Below are 14,627 nucleotides of genomic sequence, written 5' to 3'. Positions count from 1 at the left end.
CTGTTCCATCGATGTGGATAGGGGGGTGTTCCCTCTGCTGTTTCCTGAAGTCCACAATCATCTCCTTAGTTTTGTTGACTTTGAGTGTGAGGTTATTTTCCTGACACCACACTCCAAGGGCACTAATCAATCATCACATTCATGTCTTTGTATGTCTCAATATAATAGTATTATTTAATTAAATCCATTTAAAATAATCTTTGTCTGAAAATAAAATATGATCCTCAACTGCGTTTCCCCTCCAGTCAGCAGACGGCGATGTGCGTCTTTCAGGCGACGCTGCCAGCGTGACGTATGATCTAGTGGACGGTTCTTCAGAAACAGCTGGTCAACCACTTCTGTCGCCTGCTAGACGACATAGCCGAAAGATTCAAGCTATTTATACTTTTCCGGTGTATATTACCTACTGTGTTTTACACACACTTCTGTCGTATCTACTTGTTAACCTATTTAATTTAATATTACGTTATTTTGTATTAGTCAGCTATAGTAACTGGCTGGTTAAGTTAGCACTAGCCTAGTCGCTAATGATAGCTAGCTAACATCCCCGACCATGAGCTCCCTAAACTATTCTCATCCTGTTGAAGAAGAGGTCTGCTGGACGGAGAAAGAAACTCTGGGGTTGAACATTGTCGTGAAAGAGGAGGAGGATGTTACAGTAAAACAAGAAGTAGAGGGTGTTACAGTGAAACAAGAAGAGAAAGACGTTCCAGTGAAAGAAGAGGAAGAGGCGTTCAGGGTGAAAGAGGAGGAGTATGTTACTGTGAAAGAAGAGGAGGAAGAGAAAGGGGAGGATGTAGCTTTTGAAGTGAAGAAGGAAGGGGAGATTACTGTCACATTGAAAGATGAAGAGGTGGAGATAGGAGATCTGATTAACACCAGTAAGTACCGCCTTACATGTGTTTTTAACTTTGTATATTCGGAGTTGGCTCGTCAATACCTCTTCAACGGAGGGCCCTGTCTATCCTTTCTTTGGATTGATGGATTCATCTTTTTATTGTAAACTATTGTTTATATTCTATGAGAGTTGTTGTCGTCAACCGCCTGTATTCAATGAAGAGAGATGCTAAGCTACTAGCATGAATTTGCATGGCGATCTGGAGACTCTTAGTGTTTTTATCAAAGTTGTCGGTATATCATAACAACTTAAGCATTACGAAACTTCTGTTAGATCAAGTAAACCAAACATAGCAAATAAGCCATTAATTTTTTTGCTGACCAAATTTGACACTTTCCACATTGGGTTGATAATTGTTTCCACTTGGATACAAGTGGATACATGCCTACTGGCATGACTGAGAGAGCTTCAACCTACTGTATCCTACTGGCATGACCTAGAGAGATACAACCTACTGTAACCTACTGGCATGACCTAGAGAGTTACAACCTACTGTAACCTACTGGCATGACCTAGTGAGATACAACCTACTGTAACCTACTGGCATGACCTAGAGAGATACAACCTACTGTAACCTACTGGCATGACCGAGAGAGATACAACCTACTGCAACCTACTGACATGACCTAGAGAGTTACAACCTACTGTAACCTACTGGCATGACCTAGAGAGCTAAAGTTGTAAAGTTCCTGGATTTTAAATGAATATTTTCTAGAAACAATGATATCTTGTATCTTCCTATCCACATGTGGGATCCCTCTCCTTTGTCATTCCCTCTACACCAATAACAGACAGATACTGTGGGTCTCCCAATCACGGCCGGATGTGATACAGCCTGGATTGGAACCAGGGACTGTAGTGACGCCTCTTGCACTGAGATGCAGTGACTTAGACCGCTGCTTCCGTGTGTGTGTTTACATTTACATTTAAGTCATTTAGCAGACGCTCTTATCCAGAGCGACTTACAAATTGGTGCATTCACCTTATGACATCCAGTGGAACAGCCACTTTACAATAGTGCATCTAAATATTTTAAGGGGGGGGGGGGTGAGAAGGATTACTTTATCCTATCCTAGGTATTCCTTAAAGAGGTGGGGTTTCAGGTGTCTCCGGAAGGTGGTGATTGACTCCGCTGTCCTGGCGTCGTGAGGGAGTTTGTTCCACCATTGGGGAGCCAGAGCAGCGAACAGTTTTGACTGGGCTGAGCGGGAACTGTACTTCCTCAGTGGTAGGGAGGCGAGCAGGCCAGAGGTGGATGAACGCAGTGCCCTTATTTGGGTGTAGGGCCTGATCAGAGCCTGGAGGTACTGAGGTGCCGTTCCCCTCACAGCTCCGTAGGCAAGCACCATGGTCTTGTAGCGGATGCGAGCTTCAACTGGAAGCCAGTGGAGAGAGCGGAGGAGCGGGGTGACGTGAGAGAACTTGGGAAGGTTGAACACTAGACGGGCTGCGGCGTTCTGGATGAGTTGTAGGGGTTTAATGGCACAGGCAGGGAGCCCAGCCAACAGCGAGTTGCAGTAATCCAGACGGGAGATGACAAGTGCCTGGATTAGGACCTGCGCCGCTTCCTGTGTGAGGCAGGGTCGTACTCTGCGGATGTTGTAGAGCATGAACCTACAGGAACGGGCCACCGCCTTGATGTTAGTTGAGAACGACAGGGTGTTGTCCAGGATCACGCCAAGGTTCTTAGCGCTCTGGGAGGAGGACACAATGGAGTTGTCAACCGTGATGGCGAGATCATGGAACGGGCAGTCCTTCCCCGGGAGGAAGAGCAGCTCCGTCTTGCCGAAGTTCAGCTTGAGGTGGTGATCCGTCATCCACACTGATATGTCTGCCAGACATGCAGAGATGCGATTCACCACCTGGTCATCAGAAGGGGGAAAGGAGAAGATTAATTGTGTGTCGTCTGCATAGCAATGATAGGAGAGACCATGTGAGGTTATGACAGAGCCAAGTGACTTGGTGTATAGCGAGAATAGGAGAGGGCCTAGAACAGAGCCCTGGGGGACACCAGTGCTGAGAGGGCGTGGTGAGGAGACAGATTCTCGCCACGCCACCTGGTAGGAACGACCTGTCAGGTAGGACGCAATCCAAGCGTGGGCCGCGCCGGAGATGCCCAACTCGGAGAGGGTGGAGAGGAGGATCTGATGGTTCACAGTATCGAAGGCAGCCGATAGGTCTAGAAGGATGAGAGCAGAGGAGAGAGAGTTAGCTTTAGCGGTGCGGAGCGCCTCCGTGATACAGAGAAGAGCAGTCTCAGTTGAATGACTAGTCTTGAAACCTGATTGATTTGGATCAAGAAGGTCATTCTGAGAGAGAGCGGGAGAGCTGACCAAGGACGGCACGTTCAAGAGTTTTGGAGAGAAAAGAAAGAAGGGATACTGGTCTGTAGTTGTTGACATCGGAGGGATCGAGTGTAGGTTTTTTCAGAAGGGGTGCAACTCTCGCTCTCTTGAAGACGGAAGGGACGTAGCCAGCGGTCAGGGATAAGTTGATGAGCGAGGTGAGGTAAGGGAGAAGGTCTCCGGAAATGGTCTGGAGAAGAGAGGAGGGGATAGGGTCGAGCGGGCAGGTTGTTGGGCGGCCGGCCGTCACAAGACGCGAGATTTCATCTGGAGAGAGAGGGGAGAAAGAGGTCAGAGCACAGGGTAGGGCAGTGTGAGCAGAACCAGCGGTGTCGTTTGACTTAGCAAACGAGGATCGGATGTCGTCGACCTTCTTTTCAAAATGGTTGACGAAGTCATCTGCAGAGAGGGAGGAGGGGGGGGGGAGAGGAGGATTCAGGAGGTAGGAGAAGGTGGCAAAGAGCTTCCTAGGGTTAGAGGCAGATGCTTGGAATTTAGAGTGGTAGAAAGTGGCTTTAGCAGCAGAGACAGAGGAGGAAAATGTAGAGAGGAGGGAGTGAAAGGATGCCAGGTCCGCAGGGAGGCGAGTTTTCCTCCATTTCCGCTCGGCTGCCCGGAGCCCTGTTCTGTGAGCTCGCAATGAGTCGTCAAGCCACGGAGCGGGAGGGGAGGACCGAGCCGGCCTGGAAGATAGGGGACATAGAGAGTCAAAGGATGCAGAAAGGGAGGAGAGGAGGGTTGAGGAGGCAGAATCAGGAGATAGGTTGGAGAAGGTTTGAGCGGAGGGAAGAGATGATAGGATGGAAGAGGAGAGAGTAGCGGGGGAGAGAGAGCGAAGGTTGGGACGGCACGATACCATCCGAGTAGGGGCAGTGTGGAAAGTGTTGGATGAGAGCGAGAGGGAAAAGGATACAAGGTAGTGGTCGGAGACTTGGAGGGGAGTTGCAATGAGGTTAGTGGAAAAACAGCATCTAGTAAAGATGAGGTCGAGCGTATTGCCTGCCTTGTGAGTAGGGGGGGAAGGTGAGAGGGTGAGGTCAAAAGAGGAGAGGAGTGGAAAGAAGGAGGCAGAGAGGAATGAGTCAAAGGTAGACGTGGGGAGGTTAAAGTCGCCCAGAACTGTGAGAGGTGAGCCGTCCTCAGGAAAGGAGCTTATCAAGGCATCAAGCTCATTGATGAACTCTCCGAGGGGACCTGGGGGGCGATAAATGATAAGGATGTTAAGCTTGAAAGGGCTGGTAACTGTGACAGCATGAAATTCAAAGGAGGCGATAGACAGATGGGTAAGGGGAGAAAGAGAGAATGACCACTTGGGAGAGATAAGGATCCCGATGCCACCACCCCGCTGACCAGAAGCTCTCGGGGTGTGCGAGAACACGTGGGCGGACGAAGAGAGAGCAGTAGGAGTAGCAGTGTTATCTGTGGTGATCCATGTTTCTGTCAGTGCCAAGAAGTCGAGGGACTGGAGGGAGGCATAGGCTGAGATGAACTCTGCCTTGTTGGCTGCAGATCGTTTAACTTTTTAACTGTACTAGAATGCTTAAAAAGCTGCTAAAATTTTAAATATCGGTTATCGGTATCGGTTTTTGGGACATGGCAACTATTGGCGAAAAATGTAATATCGGTGCATCCCTTTATTCTAAAATGGATTATTATTTTTGAAATCCTCATCAATCTACACACAATACACCATAATGACATCACAATACCCCGTAATGCCAAAGCAAAAACGGGTTTATAATTTTTTGCAAATGTATTAAAACTATTCCCCAGGATAACTAGTCTGAGTAATGTTAGATCCCAGGATAACTAGTCTGAGTAATGTTAGATCCCAGGATAACTAGTCTCAGAGTAATGTAAGATCCCAGGATAACTAGTCCCAGAGTAATGTACAATAACTAGTCTCAGAGTCGAAGCCTTGTCTGAGGGGGAGGTGTTTCTAAGTCATATGGAATAGTTTTAAGAAGGTTTTAATAACATGAAGGGCTTCCCCAGTATAGTACTGTAGAAACACCCTCCAACATGAAGGGCTTCCCTGGTATAGTACTGTAGAAACACCCTCCATCATGAAGGGCTTCCCTGGTATAGTACTGTAGAAACACCCTCCAACATGAAGGGCTTCCCCAGTATAGTACTGTTTTAAGGTTATACCAAGGATATTTAGGCTTTATGATTTAGAACTGTAAGACTCCTTGGAAGTATCAACCAAAAATATTCCTAAATTAATTTGTGTCAAATTATTAGGCCATACTGCTATAACCCATAGTAACACATTGGATAACATTCACAACATGGAACAAAAGTAACCATAGTAACACATTGGATAACATTCACATGGAACAACAGTAACAATAACATTGTTTCCCTCAAAACATCTAAAGGAAGTTTGTTCTGAAGTGTCTGGTTTCCTAATTAGCAGGGAGGAATTTCTACAACCAGATATACCACATCCATAACTAGTGGTTTCCTCATTAGCAGATATACTACATCCATAACTATCAGTTTCCTCATTACCAGATATACCACATCCATAACTAGTGGTTTCCTCATTACCAGATATACATACTACATCCATAACTAGTGGTTTCCTCATTACCAGATATACTACATCCATAACTAGTGGTTTCCTCATTACCAGATATACCACATCCATAACTAGTGGTTTCCTCATTATCAGATACAGTGGGGCAAAAAATTATTTAGTCAGCCACCAATTGTGCAAGTTCTCCCACTTAAAAAGATGAGAGAGGCCTGTGATTTTCATCATAGGTACACTTTAACTAAGACAGACAAAATGAGGGGGAAAAATCCAGAAAATCACATTGTAGGATTTTTTATGAATTTATTTGCAAATTATGGTGGAAAATAAGTATTTGGTCACCTACAAACAAGCAAGATTTCTGTCTCTCACAGACCTGTAACTTCTTCTTTAAGAGGCTCCTCTGTCCTCCACTCGTTACCTGTATTAATGACACCCGTTTGAACTTGTTATCAGTATAAAAGACACCTGTCCACAACCTCAAACAGTCACACTCCAAACTCCACTATGGCCAAGACCAAAGAGCTGTCATGCGCAGACCAGCTGGCCGGTGTGTTTACGGACATATTCAATCAATCCCTATACCAGTCTGCTGTTCCCACATGCTTCAAGAGGGACACCATTGTTCCTGTTCCCAAGAAAGCTAAGGTAACTGAGCTAAACGACTACCGCCCAGTAGCACTCACTTCCGTCATCATGAAGTGCTTTGAGAGACTAGTCAAGGATCATATCACCTCCACCCTACCTGGCACCCTAGACCCACTCCAATTTGCTTACCAAATAGGTCCACAGACGATGCAATCTCAACCACACTGCACACTGCCCTAACCCATCTGGACAAGAGGAATACCTATGTGAGAATGCTGTTCATCGACTACAGCTCGGCATTCAACACCATAGTACCCTCCAAGCTCGTCATGAAGCTCGAGACCCTGGGTCTCGACCCCGCCCTGTGCAACTAGGTACTGGACTTCCTGACGGGCCGCCCCCAGGTGGTGAGGGTAGGCAACAACATCTCCACCCCGCTGATCCTCAACACTGGGGCCCCACACGGGTGCGTTCTGAGCCCTCTCCTGTACTCCCTGTTCACCCACGACTGCGTGGCCACGCACACCTCCAACTCAATCATCAAGTTTGCGGACGACACAACAGTGGTAGGCTTGATTACCAACAACGACGAGGCGGCCTACAGGGAGGAGGTGAGGGCCCTCGGAGTGTGGTGTCAGGAAAATAACCTCATACTCAAAGTCAACAAAACTAAGGAGATGATTGTGGACTTCAGGAAACAGCAGAGGGAACACCCCCCTATCCACATCGATGGAACAGTAGTGGAGAGGGTAGCTAGTTTTAAGTTCCTCGGCATACACATCACAGACAAACTGAATTGGTCCACTCACACAGACAGCATCGTGAAGAAGGCGCAGCAGCGCCTCTTCAACCTCAGGAGGCTGAAGAAATTTGGCTTGTCAACAAAAGCACTCACAAACTTCTACAGATGCACAATCGAGAGCATCCTGGCGGGCTGTATCGCCGCCTGGTACGGCAACTGCTCCGCCCACAACCGTAAGGCTCTCCAGAGGGTAGTGAGGTCTGCACAACGCATCACCGGGGGCAAACTACCTGCCCTCCAGGACACCTACACCACCCGATGTTACAGGAAGGCCATAAAGATCATCAACGACATCAACCACCCGAGCCACTGCCTGTTCACCCTGCTATCATCCAGAAGGCGAGGTCAGTACAGGTGCATCAAAGCTGGGACCGAGAGACTGAAAAACAGCTTCTATCTCAAGGCCATCAGACTGTTAAACAGCCACCACTAACATTGAGTGGCTGCTGCCATCACACTGACACTGACACTGACTCAACTCCAGCCACTTTAATAATGGGAATTGATGGGAAATGATGTAAATATATCACTAGCCACTTTAAACAATGCTACCTTATATAATGTTACCCTACATTATTCATCTCATATGCATACGTATATACTGTACTCTATATCATCGACTGCATCCTTATGTAATACATGTATCACTAGCCACTTTAACTATGCCACTTTGTTTACATACTCATCTCATATGTATATACTGTACTCGATACCATCTACTGTATCTTGCCTATTCTGCTCTGTACTATCACTCATTCATATATCTTTATGTACATATTCTTTATCCCCTTACACTGTGTATAAGACAGTAGTTTTGGAATTGTTAGTTAGATTACTTGTTGGTTATTACTGCACTGTCAGAACTAGAAGCACAAGCATTTCGCTACACTCACATTAACATCTGCTAACCATGTGTATGTGACAAATACATTTTGATTTGATTTGAAACAAAATTGTAGACCTGCACCAGGCTGGAAAAACTGAATCTGCAATAGGTAAGCAGCTTGGGTTGAAGAAATCAACTGTGGGAGCAATTATTAGGAAATGGAAGACATACAAGACCACTGATAATCTCCCTCGATCTGGGGCTCCACGCAAGATCTCACCCCGTGGGGTCAAAATGATCACAAGAACGATGAGCAAAAATCCCAGAACCACACCGGGAGACCTAGTGAATGACCTGCAGAGAGCTGGGACCAAAGTAACAAAGCCTACCATCAGCAAGGGCATTGAAGATGAATCGTGGCTTGGTCTTTCAGCATGACAATGATCCCAAACACACCACCCGAGCAACGAAGGAGTGGCTTCGTAAGAAGCATTTCAAGGTCCTGGAGTGGCCTAGCCAGTCTCCAGATCTCAACCCCATAGAAAATCTTTGTAGGGAGTTGAAAGTCTGTGTTGCCCAGCAACAGCCCCAAAACATCACTGCTCTAGAGGAGATCTGCATGGAGGAATACGCCAAAATACCAGCAACGGTGTGTAAAAACCTTGTGAAGACTTACAGAAAACGTTTGACCTCTGTTATTGCCAACAAAGGGTATATAATAAAGTATTGAGATAAACTTTTGTTATTGACCAAATACTTATTTTCCACCATAATTTGCAAATAAATTCATTAAAAATCCTAGTGTGATTTTCTTGATTTTTTTTCTTCTAATTTTGTCTGTCATAGTTGAAGTGTACCTATGATGAAAATTACAGGCCTCTCTCATATTTTTAAGTGTGAGAACTTGCACAATTGGTGGCTGACTAAATACTTTTTTGCCCCACTGTATACCATATCCATAACTAGTGGTTTCCTCATTACCAGATATAATAAATCCATAACTAGTGGTTTCCTCATTACCAGATATACTAAATCCATAACTAGTGGTTTCCTCATTACCAGATATACTACATCCATAACTAGTGGTTTCCTCATTACCAGATATACTACATCCATAACTAGTGATTTCCTCATTAGCAAATATACTACATCCATAACTAGCGGTTTCCTCATTACCAGATATACTACATTGCTACAGATATACTAGTGGTTTCCTCATTACCAGGGAGGAGTTTCTACAACCAGATACACTACATCCATAACTGCAAACAAATTGCATGTGCATCGCCTTCGTGCTGCAATTTTAGGAAACACAGAAAGGGGCCTATATTGGAGACCAAAAGTAATCTGGCACAGTGCTTAGAGTTTCAACAACATGAATAACTTATTTCTTGCCTAAAATAATCGATGTTACTACTAAAATATGACTCTTGCTCATTTTAAGACAAATGTAACATTCATTACAGACTTGAATTGATGTACAACATCATGACTTCGCTGTTGGCATCACCTTTTACAGTGGATTTCTACTGTTGTGGGCCTTTAACCATTCGTCTGACTTTGTTGTTCACACAGGAGAGAGACGTGACTATCGTGGAGCCTCTGGGGTGCCTCAACAACCTCATGATGCTGAAGAGGCAGAGAAGAGTCTCTCCACATCAAAACACCTCAAGAAACATCTGCGGAGATCCACATGGAAGAGAACTCACTGCTGCCCTGACTGTGGGAAGAGCTTCACCTCATCAGGCATTAAAATTCATCAGAGAATCCACACAGGAGAGAAACCTTATTGCTGTGATCAATGTGGGAAGAGTTTTACTACATCTGGCTCTCTGACAGTGCACCAGAGAATACACACAGGAGAGAAACCTTATAGCTGTGGTCAATGTGGGAAGAGTTTTACTCAGTCAAACAGCCTGATATCGCACCAGAGAATACACACAGGAGAGAAACCCTATAGCTGTGATCAATGTGGGAAGAGTTTTACTACATCTGGCTCTCTTACTTTACACCAGAGAATACACACAGGAGAGAAGTCTTATAGCTGTGATCAATGTGGGAAAAGTTTTATTCAATCTAGCTATCTGACAATGCACCAGAGAATACACACAGTAGAGAAATCTTACAGCTGTGGTCAATGTGGGAAGAGTTTTTGTCAATCTAGAGATCTGACAGTGCACCAGAGAACACACACAGGAGAGAAACCTTATAGCTGTGGTCAATGTGGGAAGAGTTTTATTACATCTAGCATTCTGACTCGACACCAGAGAACACACACAGGAGAGAAACCTTATAGCTGTGGTCAATGTGGGAAGAGTTTTATTACATCTAGCATTCTGACTCAACACCAGAGAACACACACAGGAGAAAAACCTTATAGCTGTGGTCAATGTGGGAAGTGTTTTGTTCGATCTGGCCATCTGACAATACACCAGAGAACACACACAGGAGAAAAACCTTATAGCTGTGGTAAATGTGGGAAGAGTTTTGTTCGATCTGACTATCTGACATTACACCAGAGAACACACACAGGTGAGAAATCTTATAGCTGTGACCAATGTGGGAAGAGTTTTGCGACATCTGGCTCTCTGACTTTACACCAGAGAATACAAACAGGAGAGAAACCTCATAGATGTGATCAGAGATAATCTGATAAACGATCTCTGATCAATTATCAGAAAATGTATACATGAAGGAGTTGTTTCATGATATCAATTAATTAATGTCACAATGTAGAAGCCTAAACATCACCCTGTTCTATGGATTTCAGCATGATATATATTAGCCTCAGGGGGAAATCCAGGCTCTGAAATGGAAGAGTACTATTTATGTGATTTAACAAAAAGTGACTAACAAAAAAGGAGTTCTCTAACTAGGGATGTTCACATTATTCCCAGATTCCGTGTGGTTTTTGAGCTGTTAGTTTTAACAGGACGTGCAACCTCATCTCCCTCCTCTCTCCGCACCATTGATTTCGAGGTGATATCGTTGAGTGATGACAAATAAGTGTTGTGTTTCTTTGTTTTGCGACTCCTAAATTTAAATGCATCACTCCAAAATGTAGCTGACTGTCTTCTGCAGGTTGTCCTCTAACCAGTGAGGTAAAATATATCTCCCATTTCCATGTGTTTTGTTTAGTTGTGTTAGTTTCAACAGTAGCACAACCTGATTTCCCCCCTAATCGATATCAGTGATTTATTGCTACTTGTCAAAACAACAGCGTATTTGGTGCTTGTGTCCGTGGTGAGGACCACTTGGTTCCCGATTGTCTCAAGGTTGGGCAGTCAAAAATATTTGTTTTGTGTTTAGCCAATGCGTTGCCATGGATTAGAATTTATTTTGACCATGTTTTTCCGTATTGGAGATTAGTTGTGTTTGGGCTTGTTCCAAGGGGACGAGAGTTCTAGAAGCTAGTGATTTTTAGGAAGACGACATGTAGGGAGAACTGATTCAAATAAAAAACAAGTTATTTTTTCTTGTTTTTAATTGTTGACAGCCAGTAGACACCATGTTTATATTGTAGTTGATTATAATGTGAAATGGAAGTTGTTTTCTGTTGGTGGTGCGCATTCTCTTAAGTGTTATAGTCTTTAGTTTTTCCATTTATGTTTTGGGGTTGGACTTTAGCACGTATAGCTCATTAGCACGTAGGGCACACTGATTTGTGTCAACTCGTTAGTCAGTATGTGTTACACCTGTAATGGCTTGTCCATCTCGTGGTGTTTCAGGTTCTATTTAAGAGTGTCTGGCCCAGTTCACCAGTTGTCTTGATAGATGTGGAGAGTCAACACCTTTAGTTGCTCCACCTTTTTGGTTTGCTTCCTGTCTTTTAAGTTTGGTGTGGGTTTTTCTTTTATTTGCCTCTTCTTGGGCAGATTTAGTGGGTCTCATGGTGGGTGTCTTTTATGTCCCAGTTGTTGTTACTAGTCAACTTTCAGTGGACACTGAGAGCAAAACTGCAACATTATGTTATACTTTTATTGGATCAAATGGTTATTTTTTGCAACAGAATAGAGGGTTCTTAGAACTATAGTGTCTGTGTGTTCTACTGAGGATGGGCCTCTGGGCGATAACTGACAGGAGATTTACAGTGTCTTTTGGGTGATAAAACTGTGACGACCCTCCCACTCTGTCTGCCGTATTCTGTCTTTGTTCTTGTTTCCTTATTAGGATGCCGGTGGGCGGAGTTGAGAGGGTCGTCAGCTACATGGGAAACACCTGGGCCAGGTGTCTCCCAGGATAAATAGACCTCTTCCACATTCATGGAGGAGACTCTCTCCATGCAGACACCTGTTGTAGATTGTGGTGTGGTTCTTGGTGGCCTTTTGTTTGTTTGCTTTGGCACCTTTCAACACCCTGCATTATCACATTCATGCATGCAAAACACTCACTTACACTACGGACTACTGATTACACACACCATTGGATATTTTCCTTAGTTGCTTTAGTTAATAAATATATCTTTTGTTACTCCTTATCTCCACGTTGTCTCCCTTTGTTACGGGCTTTGAGCCGGTTCGTGACAAGTGGGGGCTCATCCAGGATCTTTGAACTATTGGTTTGGGAGACCGTGGAGGTACGTGTTTGGTTTGAATAGTGTTTGAGTGTGATCGGCCCAGTATTGGTTGCCTTTGTTGTTTGGTTTATGTGCTGCGTTGGAGAGAGTATAATGGTTAGTTTCCAGGCCTTGCCTAGCCTGGAAACTTGTTCTACTTTCTGTTGGGAAGTCAGTCTGAGGTGAGTAAATCGGCTGTGTACCTCGGTAGGAGATTTGGGTAGGGTAGTGGAACTTGCTACCCGGAGCTATAGCCTTTTTCCCCTGATAGGTTTAGCGACGTGTTTCATTTTTTGGAATATGTTGGGCATGGTTAATGTTTGTTATTTTTGTGTGGTGTCTGTGGACTGAGCAGTTGTCTCGTCCGTGGCTTGGTGGAATTTGCCAGCATGCTGGGGAGTTCTATTTCCTTGCCAGCGGGCTACAGTGCGTAAATTCCCACCGCAAATCTGCACGAAGACTAGGGTTGAGTTATTGTAGGTTTTGGGGAAGCTCCATATCTCATCTCTCTTCTGTGGTGCTCAGGGTGATTGTCAATTCTCGGGTTGTGTTCTGGTGTGCTCAGCAGAAGGGAAAAGCGATAAAAAAAATTTGTGTGATTATGGCGTCTTATGTAGATAAGTTCATTCGCTCTCCATCAGAGGAATTGTTAGATTTAGGTACTAAAGAACAGCTGTTGAGGTCGCGGAACACTACAAGGTTGAGATTAGTGCTAAACGTCTAAAGAATTCTATTAGGTTGATATTGAAAGCCAATCTGATGGAGAGTGGTATTCTTGAAGTTACCACCGGGCCAGCCTCTGCTGAGGATTTGTTGTCTCCCCATAACGTTACAATGGCCATTCCATCGGTTAGTCCTAGTTGCCTTCTTTTTGAACAGCAGAAAGAACTGCTTTTGTTACAGCTAGAGCATGATCGTGAGAAGCTAGAGCATGATCGTGAGAAGCTAGAGCATGATCGTGTGAAATATGAAAAGGAATTGGCATTTAAACAAGATATGGAGCGTGCTAAAATCAAGTTGCAACAAGAACGTATAGAGTTGGTTAGGGAAGGAAAGATCTCAGGGGAGAGTTTGTTTTGGGAAGGTGACCCAGATTTACCTAGGGGTAGTTCCGCTTTTGGTCATGCCCCAGAGACATTTAATATTGTTGGGAACTTGCGGTTATTGCCTCGGTTTAATGAAAGGGACCCCGAGACATTCTTTTCGTTGTTTGAGCGGGTTGCTGACGCTAGGAGTTGGCCTGATTCTGACCGCACTTTAATGTTGCAGTGTGTGCTGACTGGTAAAGCGCAGGAAGCATATTCAGCTCTTAGTGTACACGACAGTGCCAGTTATGATAAAGTTAAAACAGCTGTGTTACAGATTTATGAATTGGTCCCTGAGGCTTACCGTCAACGATTTAGAACTTTAAAAAGGGACGATAACCAGACTCATGTTGAGTTTGCGCGACAGTTATCTTTACAGTTTAATCGCTGGTGTTCCGCCTCTGCAGTTGTGACTTTCCAAGGGCTGTGTGATCTGATTATGTTAGAGCAATTTAAGGACACAATTCCTGATCGTATTGCCACTTATATTAATGAACAGAAAGTAAAGAATGTTGCTGAAGCTGCGGTTTTGGCGGACGAGTATGTGTTGACTCACAAAAGTGTCTTTGCAAAACCCCGTATTCGGAAAGAGTGGGGGCATTCGGATAGATTTGGGCTTCGCTCACCGAGATACTTTGGTTCTCGGGCAGAGTTCTATTCAACTAGGGTTGAACCTGACTCCCATGGTAAGGCTGACTTTGGGCAGGAGTGTCACTACTGTCAAGGTTCAGGTCATTGGAAAAACGAATGTCCACTTCTCAGGTCAAAGGGTGCTTACGCTAAATCTAAGCCTGCTGCGTTAGCTGCACCTGTTCCACATCAGTTCATTCTTGACTCATTTCCTCAGGCCCAGGAGAATGTGAAAGTCCATATTGATCCAGACTATTTACCTTTCATTACAGAAGGTTTTGTGTCTATGTTAGGAAGTAAAGACCTAGTGCCAGTGAAGATCCTGAGAGACACAGGTGCCTCTGAATCATTTGTGTTGG

The 14,627-nt window shown here is 44.6% G+C and overlaps 1 protein-coding gene across 1 annotated transcript; it reads left to right on the top strand.

The window, feature by feature from the left end:
* The first annotated feature begins 333 nt into the window (after positions 1-333).
* Positions 334-12,103, top strand: LOC124018188 (zinc finger protein 501-like). Its single transcript, XM_046333454.1, has 2 exons — positions 334-881; positions 9,574-12,103. The coding sequence occupies exons 1-2, from the start codon at positions 554-556 to the stop codon at positions 10,644-10,646; spliced, it is 1,401 nt and encodes a 466-aa protein (XP_046189410.1). The 5' UTR covers positions 334-553; the 3' UTR covers positions 10,647-12,103.
* Positions 12,104-14,627: the final 2,524 nt, after the last annotated feature.

Source organism: Oncorhynchus gorbuscha, unplaced genomic scaffold (assembly GCF_021184085.1).
Source record: "Oncorhynchus gorbuscha isolate QuinsamMale2020 ecotype Even-year unplaced genomic scaffold, OgorEven_v1.0 Un_scaffold_428, whole genome shotgun sequence".
NCBI lineage: Eukaryota > Metazoa > Chordata > Actinopteri > Salmoniformes > Salmonidae > Oncorhynchus > Oncorhynchus gorbuscha.
The sequence above is the reverse complement of the archived record's forward strand: the minus strand, read 5'-3'. Positions and strand labels throughout refer to the sequence as shown.

Bases quoted from the DNA above. Each gene is read 5' to 3' on its own strand.
- LOC124018188 (XM_046333454.1), top strand. From the start codon at position 554: ATGAGCTCCCTAAACTATTCTCATCCTGTTGAAGAAGAGGTCTGCTGG. The intron at 882-9,573 runs GTAAGTACCGCC...TTGTTCACACAG, and splicing joins AGGAGATCTGATTAACACCA to GAGAGAGACGTGACTATCGT.